Source organism: Chenopodium album, chromosome 15 (genome assembly GCF_948465745.1).
Source record: "Chenopodium album chromosome 15, dcCheAlbu1.1, whole genome shotgun sequence".
In the NCBI taxonomy this organism is placed as follows: Eukaryota; Viridiplantae; Streptophyta; class Magnoliopsida; order Caryophyllales; family Amaranthaceae; genus Chenopodium; species Chenopodium album.
Window position 1 is genome coordinate 53,110,974 of NC_137848.1, and position 26,339 is coordinate 53,137,312.

At 38.2% G+C, this 26,339-nt stretch overlaps 2 protein-coding genes across 2 annotated transcripts; one reads left to right on the plus strand and one right to left on the minus strand.

The window, feature by feature from the left end:
* Positions 1-3,449: 3,449 nt before the first annotated feature.
* On the minus strand, positions 3,450-17,509 carry LOC145583398 (putative methionine--tRNA ligase). The gene is made up of 17 exons (XM_081640643.1): positions 17,170-17,509; positions 16,921-17,065; positions 16,540-16,693; positions 16,258-16,413; positions 15,840-16,070; positions 15,560-15,703; positions 15,206-15,296; positions 14,881-14,987; positions 14,677-14,791; positions 6,684-6,802; positions 6,500-6,565; positions 6,215-6,343; positions 5,981-6,121; positions 5,717-5,831; positions 4,210-4,442; positions 4,021-4,122; positions 3,450-3,912 (listed from the first exon to the last, which is right to left on the minus strand). Exons 1-17 carry the CDS (start codon positions 17,306-17,308, stop codon positions 3,682-3,684), a joined length of 2,418 nt encoding a protein of 805 aa, XP_081496769.1. The 5' UTR covers positions 17,309-17,509; the 3' UTR covers positions 3,450-3,681.
* A 4,429-nt stretch (positions 17,510-21,938) lies between these two features.
* Positions 21,939-25,702, plus strand: LOC145581441 (uncharacterized). Its single transcript, XM_081638445.1, has 3 exons — positions 21,939-22,464; positions 22,602-23,071; positions 23,180-25,702. Exons 1-3 carry the CDS (start codon positions 21,939-21,941, stop codon positions 25,700-25,702), a joined length of 3,519 nt encoding a protein of 1,172 aa, XP_081494571.1.
* The last annotated feature ends 637 nt before the right edge of the window (positions 25,703-26,339 follow it).

A 26,339-nucleotide genomic window follows, 5' to 3' on the forward strand; every position in this document is an offset into this window, starting at 1 on the left:
ACTGTCGGATAACTATAATTCTTGTAGAAACATGTTCTATTATTTTATTTCTTTTATTTTATTGTTTGTTGTAATTGGTTACTTACTATCCGTCTTAGAAAAATTGACATGTTGAACTTTTTTTCATTATTTATATTTTCACTTTAACTATAGTTTTTTGCAAACAAAATAATAACATAATTTGTCATGAAAGATATTGTAGTATTAACATAACGTTCATTATATATAATAATAATAATAATAATAATAATAATAATAATAATAATAATAATAATAATAATAATAATAATAATAATAATAATAATAATAATTATTTTTACAAATATTTAATATCGTATCACTTTAGTCTATAAAATGCACTAAGTGAACGGAATAAATTAAATATCAACTAATTTAGCCGTAGCATATAGCAATTATTGAATTATTTGCAAAAGTACCATCCTTAATTATTTGCTCCATATAAGTAAAATCATTCAATTTATGCAAGATATACAATTCTAAACAATTCAAATAATGTATATGATATTGAAGAAATACGTACATATATAACTTCTAGCAGGAACAGTACAATAACAACAATGTTGCTAATTTAATTCACCTAATGATTATTATTTTCTAAGAAAATACTCCACCAATAATCAAGTAACGGATTAGGAATGTTGGTTGTTGTTGAATTAGGAAACAGTTGAGTATCATCTTGACTCTTCGTTAATTCCTCTAATGAAACTCCATCTTGATCTTCATTAGTAGTTTGATCATCCAGTGACACTTGAAGGTAAGACTCCCAATCAAAATTTAGATCTTCTTCATAATTCATGTTCGTTAATACAGTTAGTACATCTCCATCATCGCCGCCTTTGTTGTCATATCCATTGTTAAGACATGCGTTATTATTGATTATTATTGACGACTCCACACATGTACCTTCATTGATATTGTTGTTGTCCATTTTTTGTGTAGGAGGGTTATTGTCCAATATTTTTCTACTTCCAAGATTTTTATTTTCATTGCAAATTCTCTTCCTTTGCTCTTCGCAATTGAAGCTTTCTTTCCTTTTCTTGTCCATCTCAATGAAGTTTTTCTCCACTTTCTTGTGAACATGGCAAAATACAATATTATCAACAACCTATCATTTAAAGAAAAAAAAAATTGTCAATATTTGTAAATCAATATTATTACGAGTTAGAAATAAATTACATAAAATCATTAAGAATTAATGCTTAACTAAGATCTTTAATTTTCGTAATCCCCAAAAAAAAAATAAAAAAATCATTAAAATATTTACTATTCATATTTCTCCTACAACTAATATTTTAGTCTGTTAGTAAAATAACATGATCACATCATTAATAACGTAAATTTTTAAAAAAGTAAAATCACAAGATCACATCATTAATAAATTAATAACGTCAGGATCTTGGTTACAAAAACAAAATTACAAAAAATAAACCAATTCAGTTAACAAGGAAGAAAAAAAAAATTTGGTTATGCATGGTTATACGAGTATGCATGATCAAATATAACTATTTGGGTTTGTAAAAGATAGATACCAATAATAAAATCAGTAAGCTAAGGTATAAAAACTTACATTAGGATTGATATTATTGTCGTTGTTGTATGTCTTAACGTAGTAATCTTTATCCATCTTGTACTCATGCAAGATCCAAGAAACATTATCACATTCATCTTTTTTGGAGTTCTTGAACTTAAATGACTTCTTGACACCAACTTTCACCATCTTGCCTTGTACAACCATTTTACATTCTTCGTATCTATCTCCGTCCCAAGTTCCTCCACCGGCCACACGTTTAACTCTTTTGTTCAACTCACTTTGCTTCTTTAAAGTCGTAAAGAAGTAGAATTCGGTTTCATCACTAGTGGATTGATGATCAAAAAGTTGTTGCGGTGACATCCCACCGTAAAGATCAATGTCTTTAACGTTCGTGTCATATGGAGGAGGCAAAACCGGTTGCCCTACGAGGAGTCTTTGAGGAAGGAAGTACGAGAATAAATCGGTAATGGAAGGTTGAAAGATGAAACCTACCATTAAACTATTTGAGGAAAGACTATTTGGGTGTGCTAGGTTTCTAAGAGCCATACGTAATATGATATTGAAGGAGCTAATAGGCTTTTTTTGACGAAGCTAATAAGGGATTTTTTTCCTTTAGACGAAGCTAATCAATATTTAGTAGCTAAATGTAGGTGACTAATGATGAATTGAGATGTAAGAAATTTTTTCAATGTAATGACAAGTATATATAGACTAAAGGGGTTAATGACGGTGCAGTGTAATATCTCAAAATTTATCTTTTCATCCCTTCTAACTTTATCTTTTCAACAATTTTAGTATAAATAGATAGATAAGATAAATAATTGATCCTAATATATATATTTACTCGTATACAAACTTTACAAAAATAAATAGAAAAAAAATCATAGAAGATGTGAAAAATACATATATAAACAACTATCTTAATATGATAAGGTTTGTTAAATTGTTAGTACACGTACAAGCTTTACAAAAAAATCGGGTGTATATATCCATTGTAAAGTACCCTTCAATGACCATAAGTTACTATAATAAATTACAGTGATTCCGTAACAATGAAAGTTATCCTAATATAAAAGTTATCTAAGATTTATTGATAAAATTACTCTCTTTATATGAGTAAAATTATTTTAGGTTACTTTAAATGACTTAATATGATTTTAATGAAAATATGCAATGTGATGAGTTTTATAATTACTTTATTCACTAAAATGTACCTATGTACAAAAGTTTTTTTTTTTTTTTTTTTTTTTTTTTTTTTTTTTTTTTTTTTGAAACAAATTGCTAACTTAGAATAATTATTGTGTAGTTTTCTTGATATATTTATTTTTTTGTGGTTTTTTTTTTAACCAATTGTTACAGTTTTTCTGAAACTAATTAGTTAACACAAACAACTTGATAACATAGTAAAAGTTAATTAAAAGACAAAAGAGTGTAGGATGTTATTCTGAGTCTCTGAGAGACGCAAGTCTAGTTTCACCTTCAAATACAGTCAGTTACAGTCAGTACGCCATAGAGAAAGACCAAATTTGAACTTATTTGCTACTTTATACATACTGCTTTTGGCTATCAGTTATAAATCTTTAATTATTAGGTTGTTTCTAATCTAGTCCAAAGTCGTAAGAGTTCTAACAAAAATCTTTAATTATTAAATTACTGCTCTATGAATACACTGCTATACTATACATTTGGATTATTGAATCTATATAATATACTGCCATTTATATTTGCTTGGTAATAATCAAGCGTTATAATTTGCTTTCTTTATAAAAGTAATCAAGAGTAATAATCAAGAATTCAGGGATGCGTTGGGGACTGATTTTAATGTTAGATTATAAATGACTACAGCAAAATCAGTAAAATCATCGATATATATCCACAAACTCCCTGCACGACCATGGAACAAAACTAGCCTTTCAATACTTTCCCTTTCAAATTGACAATACATTTAGAACTTGAATAATGCTGAGGCAAATACGTACAGAACATCAAGAACAAAACTTTTCAGCTCCCATCACAGGAGCAAATCGATAAGATAGTAAAGGGATGGAAACTCCCCTATGGGGAATTTTTGTTAAAAAAATGGGAAAAGTTTTCTATCAATAGCCCATAATATCGAGCATCGAGCATTTCTACTTAATGGTTCCATTCGAAATTGATGAAACCTTGCAGATACCAGCAGATGTAGTGAATGGCAAATCTTTGAACCGGGCCACCAAATTAGAGTCTGTGTTTAGGTCCACTTGCAGTGTCTCCCACACTTTCTTCTTTGGGTTCAAAACTTCATCTGGCTCACCATCAAAACCTGAAAACTTGACTCTCTCTCCAACAGATGCTTCTTTAGGTGGCTCAACTAATTCAACCTGGATTTAAGGGTGGACATATAGTTACATTACTAATAACAAAGAAAATAATGTTACTTGACATAAACTCAAGTTCATGGGTAAAATTTCAATATTTTGGCAACTGACCTTGGTGTGCTCGCTGTTGGAAGCTGCAAGGACCATAGCGTGAGACTTTATCCCCCTCATGGAAGCTGGCTTCAAGTTGCAAAGAACACAGACCTTACGGTTCTGCCAACAAAGTGGACATCAGCAAGATCTGTAGTGTTTATGCAAAACATTTGAAAATCCAAACATGGCAAATGAAAGATTGCAAACCTGCATTTCCTCAATAGGTATATAGTTGACAAGACCACTGACAACAGTTCTAGGTGTTGCTTCACCAACATCAATCTCTTCCACGTAAAGAGAATCTGCATCAGGATGCTTCTGAACTTTTGTTATCAGGCCAACACGAATATCAAGTCTAGCAATCGTAATTTCTGCTTCAGGGGAAGACTTAGTTTTGGATCCAGCAGCAGGCTTTGCTGCCTTTTTCTTCTCACTTTTATCTGCAAACAAGAATTCATATCTTCATATACAATAACAAAGCCACAAAGCAAAGTAAAGCGGTAAGCTCTCTGAATAAACAGTAATATTCATGGAGCAGGTGCATCCATATTACGCTATGATCAGCAATGGACTCATCTACATAATAACAACCCTGGGATGAATGACCTACCAAATGTTGTAGCATATACTCCCTCTGTCCCATAATATAGTTCATGTTTTCCTATTTTGGAGACCCAAAATGTTGTTCTTGTTTCTATTTTTGGATAATATGTAAAGACCACTATACCCTCATTTTTTTTTACTTTATTCATTATACTTTCTACATTACCCTTGAATTTTGCACACGTCTTTTACTTTTTTCCACTCTCTCTCTAACTTTTGTCTATAATTGTACTTTTCACTTTTATTAATGTATTTCATCTACTTTCTCCTCCTACTTAAATACCATGACAAAACACAAACAGGAACTATATAATGGGACGGAGGGAGTAGCATTTGCTATATATGAACCACCAACAAACAGAAACATATTGTCCACCAAGCCTTGATGTGTCTTAGGTCGGAGACAGTTATAGGAAGATAATATACACATGTGTCAGTACTACAGCTTTAAAAGGGTTGCATCATTGCTAGCAAATATTTCAGGGACTCACAAAAGCCATTTCCTTGACACTCATGATTCCAAAGCAAAAACAATTTGATCTCTCTCAGCACCATATACAAAAACAATATAAATTAAAAAATTAGCACACACGGCTGCTTCACTCACACAACAATGATGGCCTTCATGCAAGCCCTCAATCATGAGACAAATTCTTCAAGCCAGGTAACTAGAAAAGTAACATGCCCTTAAAGGCTAAAGCTATATACATGTAGCATCACAAAGCCAAGAGTAGCTCCATTGCTAGTAGAGGCTCCAAAGGTTGTTTCCTTGACACCAATGACCCCAAAGCAAAAAGAAGTTGATCTATTCAAGCATAGAAAACAAAACACAAGCACAGAAAATTCACCCCACAAGAATGATGAAATACACAAGTTATAAACCCAGCTCAAGTTTCCAGCTCCCATACTTTTGGCCCATCTCTTTCTCGATCTCAAAAGCAGATTCCCAATTCAAGTATTCTTTTTTAGTCTTATAGTAATGAAAACCAATTTTTGAAAAGCAACATTATGGATGTTTTATTATCACAATATACGGACAAATCCAAGGTTTAGGTACTAGATTAATAACTGCATTGGATTAAAAAAAAAAAAAAAAAAAAAAGGGTAAGACCTGATATTTTTGTTTTTTTCAACTCCTCAGCAGTCTTTTCTGCAGCAGCTTTCAGAGCCCTGTCTGCTTGACTTCCAGCAAACTTATCGCGATAAAATTCCACTTCCTCATCTTTCTGCACATTACCCAAACTTATAATAAAAGACAATAAAAATAAGTATGTTCTGCAGTATAAAAGACAAATGTTCAGCAAAGTCTTTATTTAATCAAATCCTCAGAAGGTAATATAAATTAGCAATTACTCTGTATAAGCCAAAAGCATACCAGTTCCTTGAACAATGGTTCTGGTTTCCCTATACTGTGACCTGCAGGTAAAATATCCCAGAGTTTCCTGATTTTTTCAAGATCCCCATTTTCATCTGAAAGAGATACTTGAAGTTGGGGCATATTAAGCTGCTTCAGTACCTATACAGCCATTCAAAATTATGAGAAAGATCAACACATTGGCCCATGTGCGACTAATAATGTATACATTTAATTGCAATCTAGTTCAATCACCTCGACAGAGAAAGATGGCATGAAAGGCTCTAACAAACAGGCCAAGAGATACACTAGTCCTGCTGCAGTTCTCATGACCACGGCACATGCAGGCTGATCTTCTTTATAAAGCTTCCAAAATTGACTTTCCTGCACAGCAGAGGATGCTGTAATTGCTACCCAACTTGTCAAAAGATGACATATAGAGGTTTCGCAAAACGACATAAAACCGTGTATAATCGATAATAAGGTAATGAGGATTTGTTTATCTGAATCTTAAAGAGTCAAATAAATTTGTAAGCTAACCTGTAAATATGCATTTCCTTCACTTGAAACAGCCATTGCAGTTTTAAGTCCCTGCTTTAGCTTAACCTGAGTCAACAAAAAAAAAAAGCTAGCTAAATTTACCAACACTACAGAAGAACTCTTACAATATGATTAACCTTTTTATAGGAAACCATATACTCAATTGCCGTAACCAAAAAATAACCTTCTCCATGGCTTCTACATACTGCTCCACATGCTTTCCTACTTTTTCTGCTAATGCCTTAGTTAAAGAATGTGCTTCTGCCTGTGGAGCATCAGGAATGACAGAACCATATCCCTGACCTGTAAACGCAAAAAAATGATAATAATGATAATAAAATAAAAGCTAGGCCTAAAACACAGTTAAAAAAATATTCAATATGCAATTACTGTATATGAGCCAAATTTCAAAAGATCTTAATAAAACTAACCAAAATTTATTACTCCGTACCAAGCTAGCCATATATGGCAAAAGAATAACTAATGACTTCAATTAACCAATCCAGACAAAGATTTAAGAAATATCACTAAAAATGATTCATGATAACACAATTCAAATTGAAGCACAACTATCATCAATTTAGAAACTATCATTATTGCCCCCGTCATTGCTTAATTTGCCACAACCATAGCACCACCTGTTGCATGCTTCACGCCACCCCCTCATCCACCAATTTCACATAGCATCCTCCCCAACACCTATAAGTCCACTGCCAAACCATAGTTGCCAACAACCACATTGAAAACATTGTGCAACGGACTAGCGTTTGAGACACAAAAATTAATCGAAAGGTTGAGGTTTGATTGTTAAGCTGAAAACTTCAAAGGATAAATATGGCTTTAGGCCATAACTCTCCAAGTATTTCCTTACAATTTTCTGCATATCTTTCTCATTCTATGCTACTGCTACTTATACTACAATCAACTTACTCGAATAGGCTACATTGCCCTTAATTACTACAATTGCTACTATTGTCCTTATACTACTTTAGTGCTAAACAAACAAAATACTAAAGCAGCTTGTCTCCCCTGCTGTCCCCTTAACGGTCCTCTGCTTCCCTCCTTGCTGTGGCTTAGTTGTTGTTGGTGGTAAGTGGCTGCCTCTTCTGTCTCCTGCTGTACACAAAGGTCACAGGTGGTGGAGGGTGTTGGTGTATTGCAATACCGCCCCCCAAAAGTGCCACCTTGTCCTCAAGGTGGAAGTGCGGAAATTGCTCCTTGATCGCTTCGACTTCCTCCCAGGTCGCCTCAAACTCGGGAATTCCCAACCACTTAATGAGCGCTTCAATACTACCTCCCTTGCGTCTAACTTCCAATACTTGCTCGGGTTCAGCGACCATTTCGAGCTCTGAGGTTAATTGAAGTGGAATAGTAGGATTACTAGGGACCTCTCCTATGGCACGTTTCAATTGGGAGATGTGGAAAACCGGGTGTATACGACAGTGGTCGGGAAGCAGCAGCTTATAGGCGACCTTACCCACACGCTGCACTACCTCGTATGGTCCATAAAAACGCGCGGCCAACTTCTCATATGGTCTCTTAGCCAAAGACCTTTGTCGGTACGGTTGTAGCTTGAGGTAAACAAAATCCCCCACCTGAAATTCATCCTCCCTTCGCTTCCCATCCGCATACTTCTTCATAATTTGCTGAGCACGCACCAAATTACACTTCAATTCATCCAACATCAAGTAGTCACGCTCCTGTAGCAACTCATCAACCGAACCCACCGCAGACTGCCCTGTTCCCACACGAAGTAACTTGGGTGGTTCCCTCCCATAAACTGCCAAGAAGGGGGTCACTTGGGTGGAAGATTGTGGCGTCGTGTTATAAGAATATTCAGCCCAAGGAAGCCATTGAGCCCACTTCTTAGGCTTCCCTCCCGCAAAACATCGAAGATATGTCTCCAACCTCTTATTTACCACCTCCGTTTGCCCGTCCGTTTGAGGGTGGTAAGAGGTGCTTCGCTTCAACTCCGTCCCCTGCATTCGGAACAATTCCCTCCAAAATATACTTAAGAACACCTTATCCCTATCCGAAATGATGCTTGAGGGAACCCCGTGGAGGCGAACAACCTCCTTAACAAATGCCTCAGCTACGGTGTAGGCCGTGAAGGGATGTTTGAGGCCTATAAAATGTGCATATTTCGACAGCCTATCCACCACCACGAATATAGTATCCGCCCCCTTCGAACGCGGCAACCCCTTAATAAAATCCATGCTTATATCCTCCCAAATCCTCTCCGGAATGGGCAAAGGTTGCAATAACCCCGCCGGTGACTGCTGAGAAAACTTGTTTCGCTGACACACTGAGCATCCCCGAATATAATCCGCCACATCCTTCCTCATTCCGCTCCAAAACCAATCCGCCCCCATTTTTAAATAAGTTTTAGTTTCGCCGGCGTGTCCTCCCTCCGGGGAATCATGATATGCGTGAAACAAAGCTGCCCTAAGTGTCGAATTTTTGGGCAAAACTAACCGACCCTTGTACAGCAGCTGGTGGTTCTCCACCGTGTACCCTCGTGGCCCCTGCCCTTGCTCCACCTCCGTCAATAGCTTCTGTATATCCGCATCCTTGGCGATCTCGTCCTTCAATTTTCCCCAATCTACCCTCTGCGTGGCTACTATTGCATTTAATTCCTCCTCCGACTCAATTTCATCTCCACCCCGCCGCGATAGGGCATCAGCCACCCTATTAGCCACCCCCGGCTTATATTGCAATTCGAATTCGAACCCAACCAACTTGCGCACCCACTTTTGAAATTCCATCCCAATCTCCCTTTGTTGAGTGATGTATTTGAGGCTTTGTTGATCACTTCGAATTACGAATTTCCGGCCTAAAAGATAGTGTTTCCACTTCTCCACCGCGAGACACACCGCCATTAGCTCCTTTTCGTAAATCGATTTCCCTTGACCACGTGGGCCGAGCACCTTACTAAAGAAGGCCACGGGTTTACCCTCTTGCATTAACACCGCGCCGAGGCCATAACCCGATGCATCGGATTCAACTACGAATTCCTTCGAGAAATCTGGCATCGTGAGTACAGGAGCAGAAACCATGGCTTGTTTCAGTTTCTGGAAAGCCTTGTCGGCCGCCGGATTCCACCCGAAGTTATCTTTCCGAAGTTGTTCTGCCAACGGCCTTGCAATATGGGCGTAGTGGTGAATAAATTTTCGGTAATACCCTGTTAGCCCAAGAAAACCCCTCAAATCTCTTAAAGATTTCGGTTTGGGCCAACTCACCATCGAGCCCACCTTCTCCCCATCAACAGCAACCCCTTCATTAGAAATTATATGGCCCAAATATGCAACCTTGGGCTTGCCAAACTCACACTTTTTTAAGTTGGCAAACAAGGAGTGTTTCTTGAGAGTTGCTAACACTAACTTCACATGCCTAATATGATCATCCTCACTAGCACTATATATAAGTATATCATCAAAGAAAACAAGTACAAATTTGCGCAAATAAGGACGAAATACCTCGTTCATTAGTGATTGAAAAGTGGCCGGAGCATTGGTGAGGCCAAAAGGCATCACGAGAAATTCGTAGTGGCCCTCATGAGTTCGGAAGGCGGTCTTGAGAGTATCCTCGGGCCGGACTAGGATTTGATGGTAGCCGGCCTTGAGATCCAATTTCGAGAAAAGTTGCGCCCCATGTAGCTCATCCAAAAGTTCATCAATCACGGGAATCGGATATTTATCCGGAACGGTCTCCTTGTTGAGAGCCCGGTAGTCCACACAAAATCTCCACGATCCATCCTTCTTCTTGACTAAGAGCACCGGGCTCGAAAAAGGACTAGTGGAAGGCCTTATGATACCCGCTTGAAGCATTTCTCCGATGAGTTTTTCAATCTCGTCTTTTTGGAATTGTGGGTAACGGTAGGGCCTAACACTAATTGGGTTACTACCCTCTTTGAGGATAATGGAGTGCTCATGGCCCCTTATGGGAGGGAGCCCATTAGGACTTTCAAAAACTTCAGCATACTCTTCCATTACTCCCCTTAAAAATTCTGGTGGCCCATTTTCTTTCGGCCCAGTTTCATTTGGGCAGCCCTGCTGCTTCTCAATCAGGTTCAGCTCTACCAATATTCCCCCCTCCTCCTTTCTTAAGGTCTTAATCATGGCCTTAAGTGTTACTCCCACCTTGGTTAGACTCGGGTCCCCCTTAACCACCACCGTACGACCGTTCAAAGAGAAGCGCATCTCTTGCTCCTTCCAATTAGTGAGAATGGTTCCCAATTTTTCAAGCCATTGTATCCCCATGATCACATCCGAATTTCCCAATTTGAGAGGTAAGAAATCCTCCTCTATCTCCACACCGTCGCCTAACTCCAAGTGCACACCTTTGCATTGTCCTCTCCCCTTGATGTTCTCACCATTTCCCAAAGAGACCCCGAACGTTTGATTTCCACTGATGGGTAGGCTGAGTTTCTCAATTGTTGCCGTGGAAATGAAATTATGCGTTGCTCCCGGGTCGATCATGACCACCACGGGTTGTTTCTTGATTAATCCAGTCAACCTCATTGTCTTGGGGTTAGAAAGCCCAACAATTGAGTTCATCGAAGCGGTGGTTAGAATCTCCTCCTCTACTGGCGCCTTAGGATTTTCTAATGCTTGTAGCTCACCTCTTTCCTCGCACTCATCCTCGTCAACTAGTAAAACGCTCAACCCCTTAGCCGCACATACGTGGGTTGGCCCCGTCCACCTACCATCACAGCGAAAACAAAGGCCCCTCGCTCTTTTGTCTTGGATTTCTTTCTCGGTGAGTCGTCGGACTTCACCATTGAAACGGGTGGTGTTAGAGCTTGGTCTAGTGGAGTATGATGAAGAGGGTTGGTTCACAGAAGCTGAAGATGATTGTGGTGATTGGTTTGGGTTGAATGATGGGTTGTGGGTTGGATTGGGCTGAGGGTTGGATCGGCTTGGGCTGTAGGGTAGTGGGCTGGAGTTTGGCTTCTGGGTCGGCCCACCACCTAGGATAGTGGAAGCTGGGCTGCGGTTAAAGTAAGAATAGGGTCCGGGTTTAGAAAAGGCCCCGCCTGTTTTTCTCAAACTACTGACCCGATTCCTTTCTTCGACCCGGATCGCGAGATCCATGGCGTCTTCAAGGGTCAAGGGATTCAACATGCGGATCTCGGCTCGGATCTCCTCTTTCAACCCGTTAATGAATTGTCCCTTCATTATGCTCTCCGGCACATCCAACAACGGGGAAGCTTTCTCTATAAATAACCTCCTATACTCCACCACCGTCGTCGCTTGTTCTACTGCCAACCATTGTTCGTGAAGAGACCCTGAATTCACCGGTCGAAATTGGTTTAACACTCGCCCTTTCAAATCCTCCCAACTCACCATTGGCCGCCTCCGACTTTCCCATTGATACCACAAGAGGGCATCTCCGTCCATTGCTACCACCGAGGCTTGCAATTTCTCCGTCTCCGACAGCCGATAAAACTCAAAAAACTGTTCTCCCATGAGAATCCACCCATCGGGGTCGGACCCGTTGAAAGTCGGCATCTCTAGCTTCCTATATCGCCAACTTCCGCTCCCTTCACGGTTGTCGTGGTTGACATGCCGGATACCGCCGTTGTTCCCAAGCTCCCAGTTTCCGAATCTCAGACCTCCGTTGCCTGGAGGAGTTTCGTTGTAGTTTCCGCCACCCGGCGTCTGATTTCCCTCCTTGTGATGCATCGCCGCCATCAGATTTCGCATCTCCTCAAAGAACGCGTCCTGATCCTTCTTCAACGCCCTCTGTATCGAGTTCTCCCCATCACCGAACTTCTCCAGAATTTCTTCTACTCGTTCCTCCAGCGCCGCCACCCTCTCCGGCGTCACCGTCAGTGGTGTCGGAGGCATTCCTGCTCTGATACCAAGTGCAACGGACTAGCGTTTGAGACACAAAAATTAATCGAAAGGTTGAGGTTTGATTGTTAAGCTGAAAACTTCAAAGGATAAATATGGCTTTAGGCCATAACTCTCCAAGTATTTCCTTACAATTTTCTGCATATCTTTCTCATTCTATGCTACTGCTACTTATACTACAATCAACTTACTCGAATAGGCTACATTGCCCTTAATTACTACAATTGCTACTATTGTCCTTATACTACTTTAGTGCTAAACAAACAAAATACTAAAGCAGCTTGTCTCCCCTGCTGTCCCCTTAACGGTCCTCTGCTTCCCTCCTTGCTGTGGCTTAGTTGTTGTTGGTGGTAAGTGGCTGCCTCTTCTGTCTCCTGCTGTACACAAAGGTCACAGGTGGTGGAGGGTGTTGGTGTATTGCACATTGATTTAGGAACAAATGAAAAAGATAGAGAATAGGTAGAATGAAATGAGTGAAAGAAGAGAAAATGTGGGGTGATGGTCACGAGGCAATAGCAGAGGATTAGCAGGGGAAATTTTGGTCATTGTTACTAATATGTTTACAAAAACATTTATTAGTAGTGTAACAATAATTTGACAAGGTAGAGCTACTTCAAAATTCAACAAGGTACTTGGTTCCGAAACTGACTTTTTTCTCATATGTAACGATATTGTACATGTAGGCAGCTGCATCATACATATCCTCTCTTCATTACTTAATCAATGTAGTGACACATTAAGAAATCCAATCATAAACCATTACTATTTTAGGAAAGGTGACAACTTTCCCTTGACATCCTAAAATAGTATGTGTAACTATTAATTTCCGCCGAAAAGGAATTATAAACTATTGTGCAAAAGTGTATAGGGGCAAAATTGAGATGTGTTCAATATTTTCTTCCTAAAATCTTTAAGACCTACCATCAAAAAATCTTTGATAGCAATAACTGGGCAAAAAAAAAAAAAAAAACGCTTTGACAAAATAAAATGACAGATGTTTGATATAAAAAATTACTACACCATCAATATATTAATTCCATGTTTAGCAATGATAATTTACAAAAAATGTTATCACAATATAGAACATCCCATACAAATTTAATTAAACCTCTTTATAAGAGGAAATCATTAAATTTCCCAATATAAATATAGGATAATATTAAAACTGATAAATTTCAGTTTTGAATATTTTTAAAATTTTGTGATATAATTTTGTGAAGTATAACAGCTGTTTATGGAAATATTATATTAAGATGGGATAGTAGTTTTTTTACAGTATATAATTGTTTGGCAGTGACCATAACAATCTATATTAGTCCATCTCCACTCTAGTTAGTTTAATCCAGTAATAAAAAATGAAACTATCACTAAGTGGTTATAGACTATTGTAGAGTGATAGTAGATGGCCTAGATGCTTGATATTTTTTTATTTACTAGTTTAAAAACTGTTTGATTGTAGGTATTAAAAATTGGCAAGATAATAACTCGTATGTCATAATTTCATATACTCCCTATAACTATGCTATAGTACATTTTTTTTTCTCCACTTGCAACATACCCATTTGCGGTGGTTACACTAAAGAGTACCAAAAAGCCCTCATTTAGGGTGGTTACACTAATGAGTACAAACCCATTGTCAGTTTTTTAGCCTTAACCACGTGGGGTTTGTGCCACACTGTCTCTATTTAATTCCTATCCTTAATTTCTAACCACTACTTATATGCTGAAAGCCGATTTTATTTATTTATTTTTTTTTAAAAAAAAAAAAGTATAATACAGCAAAAATCCACTAGCAAATTGATCATATACACAATTGTTTTAAATTTCTTTGCCGGGAATTAATAGTCACATATACTACTTTAAAACTTTAAGAAAAGTTGTCACATTTCCTAAAACAGTAATGATTTATGATTGGATTTCCTAAAATTCCATTACTAGTAAGTGATGGGTAGATGATAGATATAATAATGACAGAGCTACTACTGCTATCTTTAGTAAACCAATGTCACATACAAGTACATAAAAGCAACACTTTTGAACAAATTATTGTTTACACTCACATATATTAGGTTTTGTAACATTCTAGTTAAATGAAAAATAATTGTAACCCTCCTTTACTTCCATTTTCACCTCCAACAGCAAACCCCCTAAAATTTACACACATTACTTGGACTTTATGATTACACTATAGACAACAAAATTAGCAAAAAATCTACCAAGAAGTTTGAAGTTTCACACGCATACAACAGGTCTGACATTACTATGCATCATATCAATTAAATTACGATTATGAAACAAGGTAGTTTTAACAATCCATTGTACCCGACGGCTTAGCAATAAAGCTCAAGACCCGATTAACAAAATTCCCCAGATTGCTCAGCAGCTCACTGTTTAGTTTTGCTTGTAGATCTGCCCAAGTAAACAGCGTGTCGGATACCTAATAATTGCAAAGTTTCCAAGATTAGTGACTTCAGTTGAAACCATAAAGTGTAAACTCAAGTAACAAGCGCTTATCAGATTAACTACCTCAGGTCGGTTAGTAAGCAAATAGTATCTCCAGACTTCAACAGGAATACTTGTGTCCTTCGCATCATTTCCGAATACTCCAATGCCTTTGCTTTTGGAGAATTTTCCTACATAATATAAATAGAAAATGATCCACCTTAAGCATTTTAGCATAAATTTTATAATTATGTGATGCAGAGAAATGCTCTCCAACATAGGCTTTATAATGATATTGTAGAATCATGAAGAAATAGATCAATACAGGTCAAGGACTCCAGAATAAAAGCAACATGCACTAAAAGACTATTGCTTATGTACATGGCAAAATAATCTTTTACAGTTTTACCTGCTTCATAGTTCAGATACTCAGTGACACTAATACTCTTCATCAAAGTCCAATTTTCACCAGTGCCAAGAAGTGTAGATGGAAACATCACCTATAAAGCACTCACACTCTTAATCAATTATCAAAACCAAACCATACAAATCGAAACAACTTCAAAAAGAGAGGACCAACTAAAGCAATTTTTTATGTTGAGCAAGAAACCAGCAAAACAAGAAGTAAAAAAAATCCCCTCTAGATTACCTCTTAGCTGTTCTCTTTCTTTAATTCTATTTATTTGTAGTTGCCTTGTTTATTTTTCTTTTTCCTTCAAGGCCAATGTTTCACCTTACAGTAATAAATTTAACAATAACTTACAGTGTGGAATGGCACATTATCCTTGCCCATAAACTGATATAGCTCAACATCTTCAGGGTTTTTCCACCACTTCTCCCACTCTGGCGTGTAGCATGCTGTGATTGATATATACCCTATAGGTGCATCATACCAAACATAGAATACCTACAAGTGATAAACAAACAGAGTCAATTCCAAACATCAAAAATTAATTCTACTCCACATTGGAATATATTATATCAATTGGCAAAATTAAGTGATAATGAAGAATAGGAAACTACTACCACAAGGATACTCTGACCTTGTCTTTAAATTTCTCATGTGGGACAGGGACCCCCCATTTCAAATCTCTAGTAATACATCGCGACCTGAGTCCTTCTTTCAGCCATCCATTTGTTACTTGAATAGCATTCTGGCTCCAAGATCCAGCTTCTGTCATTTTATTTATGTACTCTTCCAGCTTGTCTTGAAGCAGTGGAAGTTCAAGAAACAAGTGATTAGTGTCACGGATGCGAGGAGTAGATTGGCATGTCTGTTCAGATAGGATTTTGTGGAACACAATCAGTCGTAAGAGATCTAAAATGATGCATGCGTGATCAGTATTATGATGATCTGTAAGTGAAGGTTCATGCAAAAAGTGTGGAGCCATTTATGATAGTATTACCAAGATTAATCAAAAATCTTTTATGTAAGCAAGTAAACTGAGGAAAGATGCATACTTTGCATTTAGGATCTTTCAATTCTGTAGGATTCAAAAGATTTCCACATTTTTCACATTGATCCCCTCGAGCGGAATCATAATTGCAATTAGGCTTTGGGCAAGTTCCCTCGACAAGTCGATCAGCTAAGAACTTTTCGCAGGTATCACAATAGGGCTGCAAGTTCAATCACCGAATCAAAAACAAATAAAGTAGACACCTTACTCAGTGAGCCAAAAAAAAAAAAACGACAGGTTGAACTTGGAATAACTCCATTAAAATTCACATAAAGAAAGCACAAACCTGCTGCATTGTATTCTCAGTAAGCCAATTGTTGTCCATTAGCTTCTTAAAAATAGCTTGGCAAGCTTCAGTCTGTTCGGGACTTGATGTGCGTCCAAATTTATCAAAACTAATGTTGAACCATTCATACACTTCCTTATGAATTGCATGGTATCTATACAAAAAAGACAGGTAATCAACAACAATCGAAACCTTAAAAGGTACTCATTTTGATCACTTCCAAAACATTATTTCTCAAAATTTCCATTCAAATGAGATAAACTACACAAAACCCATCTTAATTGTTTAACAATTAAACTCTGAATATCTTACTAACAAATAAAACCAATTAAATTTATAATAATTGAAATTGAAGCTAATTAGAAAAAGAAGGAAAATTACTTGTCACAAATTTCTTTAGGAGTGCATTTCTCCTCCATAGCTTTAGTCTCAGTAGCAGTACCATACTCATCAGTTCCACAAATGTAAATGGTGTTGTAGCCTCGAAGCCGGCAATACCTCGCGAAAACATCCGCACTCAAAACACCTACAATTACAATGTAATTCTCATTCATTGCAACAACATCATCATCAATCAATCAAACAAAAACCAAAAAATTTGAGCGATAATTAGAAGAGAAATAAATTTACAGCCGATGATATTGCCAAGATGAGGAACGTTGTTAACGTAAGGTAAAGCACTGGTAATCAAGACGTTGCGCTTTCCCGGAATCGGAAGAATATGGCGGTTCTCGGTGGCGGCGGCGCCATTTTTATGGAGATCCGCCATGTCTTCGCCGGAAAAATGGGAGGAGAGAGAAAATTAGGGTTTATCAGAGGAATTTGTTGATGATAACCAGAAATATTGAAGAATTTAGAGGAGAAAGAAAGTGGAAGAGTTGGGGAATCTTTACTGTACTGGTTTAGGGTTACTGAAGTGGAAGGTGAGTAGGTTATCGAATAAAATTTTGAAAGTGGAAAAATTAGATCTCTTGCTTACGTTTTTATTCTATGCAATTACCTTAATTAATCACATGTTAAGTTGACAATTTTCCATTGTACGAAATAAAAAGTGTTAAGACTTAAAAAAAAAATGTATTATTAGTGACATAATATCCCGATTCATTGCATGTAATATAATACTGGTAACATTTAAAAATAATTATAATTGAGATAAGAATGTATATTGTGATATGATATTATAATAATAAGATGACTATGTTTTTCCATAAATATAAATCACAAAACGTAATACGAAGTAGAACTAGAATATGGGAACGTAAACGTAAACGTAATAAATCGCAGGTTACTTTAGGAAAAAAAAACTCCCTCGAAAGAAAGGGTCGTGCTCTCTAGGGTCGTAGAGTCTTGCTGCCGTCTAGGGGCGGTTTTTCTGGATTTCTTGTGCTAATTGTGACTGTGATTATGACGGATGAGATTGTTTCCCGGTATGTAAATCTTAGCATTACGGATGAGGAGGGCTATGTGGTGGACTTAGGGGCTGTCGATTCTTCCCTTCCGAATGAAAATTTTGACATAATGCTCATAGGAAGGATTGTAACAGATCGTCCGTATAATGTTGAGGCGTTCAAAAATACTATGGTGAAGGTATGGGCTCTCTCTGATAAAGTTCTGATTCGTGTGCTTAGCCCTAACTTATATGCCTTCCAATTCCTTCATTGGAGGGATAAGGAAAAAGTTATGAATGGGAGGCCTTGGTGTTTTGATAATATGCTTCTCATTCTTAGAGAGGTTGAGGGTGATGAACAGCCGGAGAAGGTGGCTCTGTTTCATTCTCCTTTTTGGGTCCGTATCAAGCATTTGCCTTTTAATTGTCGATTGGACAATGATGTGAAATAAATTGTTGCAAATTTAGGTGACCTTATCGAAATTGAGGAAGATCTTCTTGGCTTGGATCGGTTTCGTAGAGTAAAGGTCATGATTAATGTTACTAAGCCTTTGCGCAGATGCCAAAAAATTAGAGACAAAGGTGGAAAAGAAGTGCTGATTGAATTTGCGTACGAACGTCTTCCTTTCTTCTGCTATGCTTGCGGGGTTATTGGGCATTGGGAGAGGGATTGTGTTTTGGTGTCGGAGGAGAGTAAGAAGTCGAAGTTGGGATGGGGGAGGTGGTTAAAGGCATCTCCTAGGCGTGGGAGAATGAAGGAGTTGGAAGAGATGGATGAGATTGTGATATCTCGCAAGCAATTGTTCTTCCCGAAAGAAAATGCGACTGAGGAGTGCGCTTCTAAAAGCAAGGAAACAGGGGTGGAGCCTTTGACTTTGAGGAGTGGTGATTTTAGTGAGGAAGTTTCTGAGAGAACATTGATTTCTGCCCAGAAGGATGGTGTTCCGAGGAAGGAGAAGGAGGAAGATTCGAGGGAGAAGGAGGTCTTGAGTGTAAATAATTCTGTTGGGGTAGGAAAGGAGTCATTAGAAAGGAATGTTGGAGTAGTGTCAGGTAGTAAGGGACTAGGTGGGGGGAGTGGGGACTTTGATGAGGTATGTGGGGCAGATGCCTTCCAACAACCTTTGACTTTTAAGGTTGGGGTGGGGGGGTCAGTGACTAAGGCTGCTGGAAGGAAGTGGCGTTCTTTAGTGAAGGAGAATAAGGGTAGTGGGGGGAGTGTGATGGATATTGATGGTAAGAAATCTCTGGGGAAAAGGGGTAGGGTGTAATCCCCCACATTTTAATTTAATTACAATTTAATTATATGTTGTTCTTGTAATTATATTTATGGTAATTTTATTAAATAAATTATTTTATGGAGGTTTTTAAAATAGAGTAGTGTTTTTTTTATTATTGATTTACAAATAATCCTAGTCTATTTAGGAATACCACTCCTAATTTAATTAGGAAATTAAAAAGCCCAAAATAAATACCCTTATAGCCCTCCTCCCTCACTTCTCACGTAAGAAAAAAAAAACAAACTTTCACTCTCCTTCCTCCTACTGCTTTCACGAAGATAAGAAGAACAAAAAAAAAAAAAAAAACCTGCTGCCCTGCTGCCCTGCCGCCGCTGCTGCCCTGCCGCCGCCACTGCCCTGCCGCCGACCACCTGCTGCCACCCCCCCTGCAGTTTGCTTCCTCCTCCCTTTCTTCTTCCCTTATTTCTCCTTCTCTTGTTCTTATTACTTTTTAATTAAAGTTTTAATCTTTATTGAAATTTTGTTCATGAATTATTATTATCATGGTTTGATTTTATATTTGGGTTATTAAAGTTTATAAATTTATGAGTTTCATCATGTTTAATTTATTTAATGAATTTTCAGATTTGGTTTAATTATAAATTTAGGGTTTAAACGTTGATTTTTCATGGTTTTAGGGTTTAAAACGTACTAATTAAATTATCTAATTATATTATATGTAAATTATGTTTAAGTTCAATTATTTTGATTAATAATAAATTTTCAGATTTTGTATCTTCTATTTTGAAGCCTCTAATTGCGTTGAATTGATGTATTTTTGGGTTTTTAACACACTAAATTGCTATATGATGGCTTTTTCAAATAATTATGCTTATGGGGTTATTTTATATGCTTAAACCAAATTTTCAGATTTATTTAACCACTTTAAAGTTGCTGTAATTTATTATTAAACACTATATTTTCATGATTTTAACACCTAAACTTGTAGTTGGGATGTTGTACTATTAGTTTTGGCTAATTGGATTAATTTAAGGACTTTATTTTAATGGTTTGAGAGGTTTTTAAATACTTTAGTATTGCTGTAATTTTAATTGCTTTGGTATTGATTTATTCTTTATTATTTGGTTTAGGAGAGGACTTTGTAGAAGGTGATTTCTAGTCTTTAAAGTGGCCAATCGAATTGTTTACTCAAGGTACGTACAAGTTACAAAACCTTGCTTTTAGGTGCATGTTTAAGGATGGATCGAGAACTTAGCATCATGTCTAGGGATGACTGGGTGAAATTGTTTGGTTATACATTGTGAATTTCATTTGATGTGCACTATTTCTTATTGCAATTTTTGGTTATGTACTAATTATGCAAGGTGTGCTTAGAGGCAAAGGTATGTGATTGGTGAAATGATTTAATTATTACTCATTCATGATTTAATGAAATAGGATGAGTAAAGGAATGGTTCATGTCTTAAAAGACAAGGTCAAGAGTTTGGGGTGCCTTATGCACTCAAGGTGTTTATACACCGAGGTAGTAAAAGAATAAATAATAAATATTGCTTGCCACTAATAAATCAAGAATTGAAAGTGAAAAGTTGTTTTACTTGATTTAATTGATATTGGATTGATTGAATTGTTATGCATGTGAGTCATCACCAAGTCTAATCACGTAAAGTGCAAGATGGATGAGCAATAAAACTCTGGATTGGTGCACTTCTGGAGTAATGACAATCAGGGGTTGGGGTACATGGGGTATTAGCCGTGTACTTTTCTCGAGGCCGTCTGATCTACGAGTCTCTTATTTCAAATACTTTTTCAAAACTAGGAGTTAGGTGAGATCTCATACTAACTACGGTCACGGAGTCGCGCCCGTGGTCGTTGGATGTTTATTGATGTTTCCGAAAGGAGGCATGGGGTTTTCTTTATTGATGTTCCAAATGGGACATGGGTTGGACAACCTTGTCTATTGCTAAATCCAATGAATAAATTGAAATGAGTTAGCTACTATTAGCTAGTGGAGTCTTAATAAATTAAATAATCTAGTCGTGTGTTGAGTTTGTGATTTAATGATGCGTATGATTGATTATTAGTAGCATGTTAAGTACTTCCTTATTTTACTTTGCAGCTTGTATGTACTCAGCTTTGCTGATTGCGTGCTTTTGTGTGTGTGTGTCCTTCTTTGGTCATGGCCTTCGCCTTCAAATGACCCTGTGACGATCCAATTTTTACACTTGTAATATTGGGGAGCAGAATAACCACAGGTTCTCTCACATGCAGCATTCATCAGGGTTGTGGGATCTTGAGTAGAGAGTTGGTTGCTTATTTTCGCGTTCCTTGCAAGTTTGATTTTATTTAACTCGATTTTATTTGACACTATTTCTCTTGGTTTAAGTTTGTCTTAACACTGAATTTTAATTACTTACTATTACTTTTGGGTTTTGAATAAGGGCCTTAAAGGTTCCAACTTGTAATACTTATTTTGATTTAAATACTTTGCTTTGAGGTTTATTTAAAACTATTTTGGTTTTCCGCTGCTAACTTCTGAGATAGCCTTAACGTTTGAACACGTGGCGGTAGCACACCAGTAATTCTCTTGGATTTGTTCAGGTTATTTACAGGTTTCTCACAGGTTTTTAAGAGAGAATTATTGGGGTGTTACATAGGGAGCAGGAGGAAGATTTAGGGGAGGTGGAGAGTTTGAGTAAGAAGTTGGTGACTGTTGATGATGTTATTGGATTGCGATTGGCGGAGACTGCGGATAAGCAGTCCCGCCGAGCTCAATGAGTGTTTTAAGCCTAAACTGTAGAGGGTTGGGCAACCCCTTTGCAGTTAGTGGCCTTCGGGATTTAATCCGAAGGGAGGCCCCGTCTTTGATTTTCTTATCAGAGACGAAATTGAGTAGTGTGGAGTTTTTAAAAGTGAGAGAGAAGTTAGGTGATTTTAATGGTGTGGCGGTGGATTCCATGGGTCGGTCTGGGGGTCTTGCTTTGATTTGGAGGAAAGAGTTGGATGTGGCCCTTCAAACCATGTCGGTTCATCATGTGGATGTGGAGGTTAGGAGTGGTTTAGGGGATGGGGTCGGGAGGTTGACTGGTTTTTATGGGTGGCCGGAGGTACAAAATCGTCATTTATCTTGGAGTTTGCTTAGGGAGTTGTCGTCTCATTCTAATTTACCATGGGTTTGCATCGGTGATTTTAATGAGATTTTCTTTGATTCGGAAAAATGTGGTGTGAATGATAAGGCGGAGTGGCAAATGGAAGGGATGCGGCTAATTATTGTGGGTTTACGTGTGTTCCTTACTCGGGGTACACTTTCACTTATGATAATGGTAGAGAGGAGAATGAAAATTATCAAAGTCGGCTTGATAGAGCTCTTGCTACGGAAAGTTGGAGAGAATGTTTTCCTGACTCTCCTTTATTTCATCTCGATCATGATTGGTCAGATCATGCCCCTATCAAACTTCGTTTGAAGAATGATGACAAGAGTAGACTTGGGTGTAAACCTTTCCGGTTTGAGCAAATGTGGCAGGCTCATGATGGTTGTGAGGCTGTCATTGAGAATGCGTGGTCTGGTGGTGTTGACTTGAATGCTAAACTGACTTCGTGCGCTAGTGATCTTAGAGAATGGATTGGTTCTAAGTTTGGGGCCTTTTTTAAGGAGCTTAAGAAGAAAAGGGAGAAGCTGAAAAATTTAAATAAGGGAGGGCTCTTGGCTGCTCAGTTAGCACAGCGTCGAAGGTTAGTTCGAGATATTGCAGGTCTTGTGGCACAAGAAGAAGTGTATTGGAGACAACGGTCTCGAGTTTTATGGCTGTCGGAAGGCGATAAGAATACAAAGTTTTTCCATCAAAGAGCCTCTAATCGCAGAAGGAAGAATAGGATCGATAAATTGAGAGATGATGATGATGATGAGGTGCATGTTGGTGATGAGAAGATTGGGGTCGTGGCAGTGGATTATTTTAGAAATATTTTCACTTCGGCTCAGCCTTACTTGATTGAGCAAGCTTTGGCTAATTTTTAGGCTCGTGTTACTGCTGATATGAATATGATCTTGAGAGCAGAGTACACAAATGACGAGGTAAAGCAAGCTCTAAATCAAATGCACCCTATTAAGGCTCCTGGCCCGGATGGTATGTGCCCACTTTTCTTTCAATCCTATTGGCATATTGTTGGTCCTTCTGTGTGTAGTTCTGTTCTTTCCATTTTGCGTGGTGCCCCGATTCCTAGTTATTTGAACAGAACTTTTATCGCCCTTATTCCGAAGAAAAATAATGCTGATCGTATGGTGGATTTTAGGCCTATTTCCTTGTGTAATGTGGTCTATAAGTTGGTCTCGAAAGTGCTTGCAAATCGTCTAAAAATTTTTCTTGACAAGATTATTGGTGTTAATCAAAGTGCATTTACCCCGGGAAGAATGATCACTGACAATATTCTTGTTGCTTTTGAGCTTTTTCATCATATGAAAAATTTGCCGAATAAGGGTGGTTGTATGGCCTTAAAGCTTGACATGTCGAAAGCATATGATAGAATTGAGTGGGGTTTCTTAGATGCAGTGTTAGAAAAGTTTGGTTTTGATGTGGGTTGGAGGAAGTGTGTGATGGACTGTGTTCGGTCAGTTACTTTTTCGGTTCTAATTAATGGGAAACCTACTGATGAATTTTCTCCAGGGAGAGGTATCCGACAAGAGGATCCATTTTCACCGTATCTTTTTATTCTTTGTGCGGAGATCCTTTCTCACTTGCTTAGGGAGGCGGAAGAAAGGGGTAGTCTTCATGGTATTCGTGTTGCTCCGTTGGCTCCATCCATTAGTCATTTGTTATTCGCAGATGATTGTATTATTTTCTCAAGAGCTAATATGGGGAAAGTTGATGTGGTTCGGGAGGTTCTTGAGGTTTATGAGATGGCGTCAGGGCAAAAAATTAATTTTGATAAGACTACTGTTTCTTTTAGCAAGGGTGTGCCGGAGGGGAGGAGAGTGGAGTTGGCTGATAAATTGGGTGTTCGTATTGTTGATGTCCATGATCGATACCTCGGTCTTCCCACGATGGTTGGTAGGTCGAAGAAAATAATCACTAGAGGTGTAAAAGAGAAGTTGTGGAAGAAGCTACAAGGGTGGAAGGGGATGGTTTTATATAAGGCGGGTAGGGAGGTTATGATAAAGGCAGTGGTCCAATCTCTCCCTACATATGCGATGAGTGTGTTTAAATTTCCATCGTCTTTCTGTGATGAGTTGAAATCCCTTGTGGCTCAGTTTTGGTGGGGACAAAAGCAAGGTGAGAGGAAAATTCATTGGCTATCATGGAAGAAGTTGTGTAGACCGGAAGAGGAGGGAGACTTGGGTTTTCGTGATTTTAAACTCTTTAATTGGGCTCTTCTTGGCAAGCAAGCGTGGAGACGTTTGATGTATCCGGGTAGTTTACTTGAGCAAGTCCTTAAAGGTAAGTATTACCCGAATTCTACTTTTTTAGAAGCGGAGATTGGCACTAATCCGAGCTATACTTGGAGAGGAATTGCGGAGGCGAGGTGGGTTGTTCGAAGGGGAATGAGATGGAGAGTGGGAAATGGTGATAATATTAATGTGTGGAGAGATATGTGGGTGCCGGGAACGCAAACTCGCAAGGTTTTGTCACCTCGTGGTGAGCATAGCCCGGATTTGAAGGTCAGTGATCTGATTGATGCTAGTTCTTGCTGTTGGAATGCTCCTGCTATTTCTCATTACTTCTTGCCTTTTGAAGTGGATAGGATACTTAGTATTCCTATTAGTGCTAGGCTGCCGTGCGATTCTCTGTGCTGGGATTTAGATAAAAGGGGAGTTTACACGGTTAAGTCTGCTTACAAAGCGATGTTTGGTGATGAATGGAATAATGAGGTAGCAGCCACTACTACTGTCCGCAACATTTGGAAGAAAATCTGGCAGCTTCAAGTTCTCCCGAGGGTTAAAGTTTTTGCTTGGAGGGCCTACCAAGGTGCTCTTCCTACTAGGGGTGGCATTCATTCTCGCATTACCAGCTATGATTTGGATTGTTCTGTTTGCTATAGGGATGTGGAGTCTACTTTGCACGCTTTAAAGAATTGTAAGTTGGCTCGTGAAATATGGGGCAAGAGCTCTTATCAATTTGTTGCGTCTTTAAAAGTGTGTAATGTGGTTGATTGGTGGGAATCTTGTTTCCTTGAATTGGATGTTGTGGATGTAGCTAATGTGATTACATTAGCTTGGGCTATTTGGGGAGCTAGAAATTTGTTGGTGATCCAAGGAGAGGCGCAGGAACCAGTAGATGTTGTTAACTATGCCATGAAGATTTGTGGTGAGGTACGTGAGGCTGTTGAGGGGGGAAAGGTTGGCAGTGTTGCTTCGAGTGCGAATGTGTTCCCTGCGTTTTGGTTACGTCCTTCTGAGATGGTGTACAAGGTTAATGTTGATGCTAGCTGTGTTGCGGGTTTAGGATGTGGCTTGGGTGCTGTTGTGAGAAACTGGGCAGGAGTGGTCTGTGCTGCTGGGGTGCTGCAGTGTCGTGAGAATTGGGAAGTCCGAGTTGGGGGCTGAGGGTTGCGTCTGAGCTGGGTGTGAGGGATGTGGTAATCGAAAGTGATACCCTGCAGGTGATTAATGCTTTGCGTGAGCAAAGTCTTGGTGCTAGCGTTTTTTTTTTCTTCTGATTTTAGAGGATATTTTAGAAGCCTGTAATAGCTTTAATTCTGTTTCTTGGGCTTTTGTTAAGAGAGGCGGAAATAGGGTAGCACATGAAATGGCTCGCTTTCAACCGTGGGAGCTTGGTCATCGTATGTGGTTTGATGAATTCCCCTCTCGTATCCTTGATGTTGCTTTGTCTGATCTTTCTAATTAAGTCCCTTTTAAGGGTTTTTCAAAAAAAAAAAAAAAAGAATATGGGAATATGTGAATAGTGTACAACTTTGGTAATCATTTTGATGTATTGAAAAAAAAAAAATTATAAAGTGGATTTTGGCCTCTTAATTTTTCAATGGTTATTGTAAATGAGAAGTTTGGTGTTCGAACTAAAGAACATCCAAGGAGTTTGTAAGTGTTGTTGAATTGGATAGAATTGCCTTGGTAATGTTGGTTGGTCATGCGCCTATGCTACTGAAGTACTTTCGTAGTATTGCGGTTGCTTCATCATAAGGTCTATTATTGTGTGATGTTGTATATTATTATCCAATTAAAG

Bases quoted from the DNA above. Each gene is read 5' to 3' on its own strand.
- LOC145583398 (XM_081640643.1), bottom strand. From the start codon at position 17,308: ATGGCGGATCTCCATAAAAATGGCGCCGCCGCCACCGAGAACCGCCAT. The intron at 16,694-16,920 runs GTAATTTTCCTT...TTTTTTGTATAG, and splicing joins CCTAAAGAAATTTGTGACAA to ATACCATGCAATTCATAAGG. The intron at 6,566-6,683 runs GTTATTTTTTGG...TTGTTGACTCAG, and splicing joins ATGTAGAAGCCATGGAGAAG to GTTAAGCTAAAGCAGGGACT.
- LOC145581441 (XM_081638445.1), top strand. From the start codon at position 21,939: ATGAGTGTTTTAAGCCTAAACTGTAGAGGGTTGGGCAACCCCTTTGCA. The intron at 22,465-22,601 runs GTACACTTTCAC...ATGATTGGTCAG, and splicing joins ACGTGTGTTCCTTACTCGGG to ATCATGCCCCTATCAAACTT. The intron at 23,072-23,179 runs GTGCATGTTGGT...GCTAATTTTTAG, and splicing joins GAGATGATGATGATGATGAG to GCTCGTGTTACTGCTGATAT.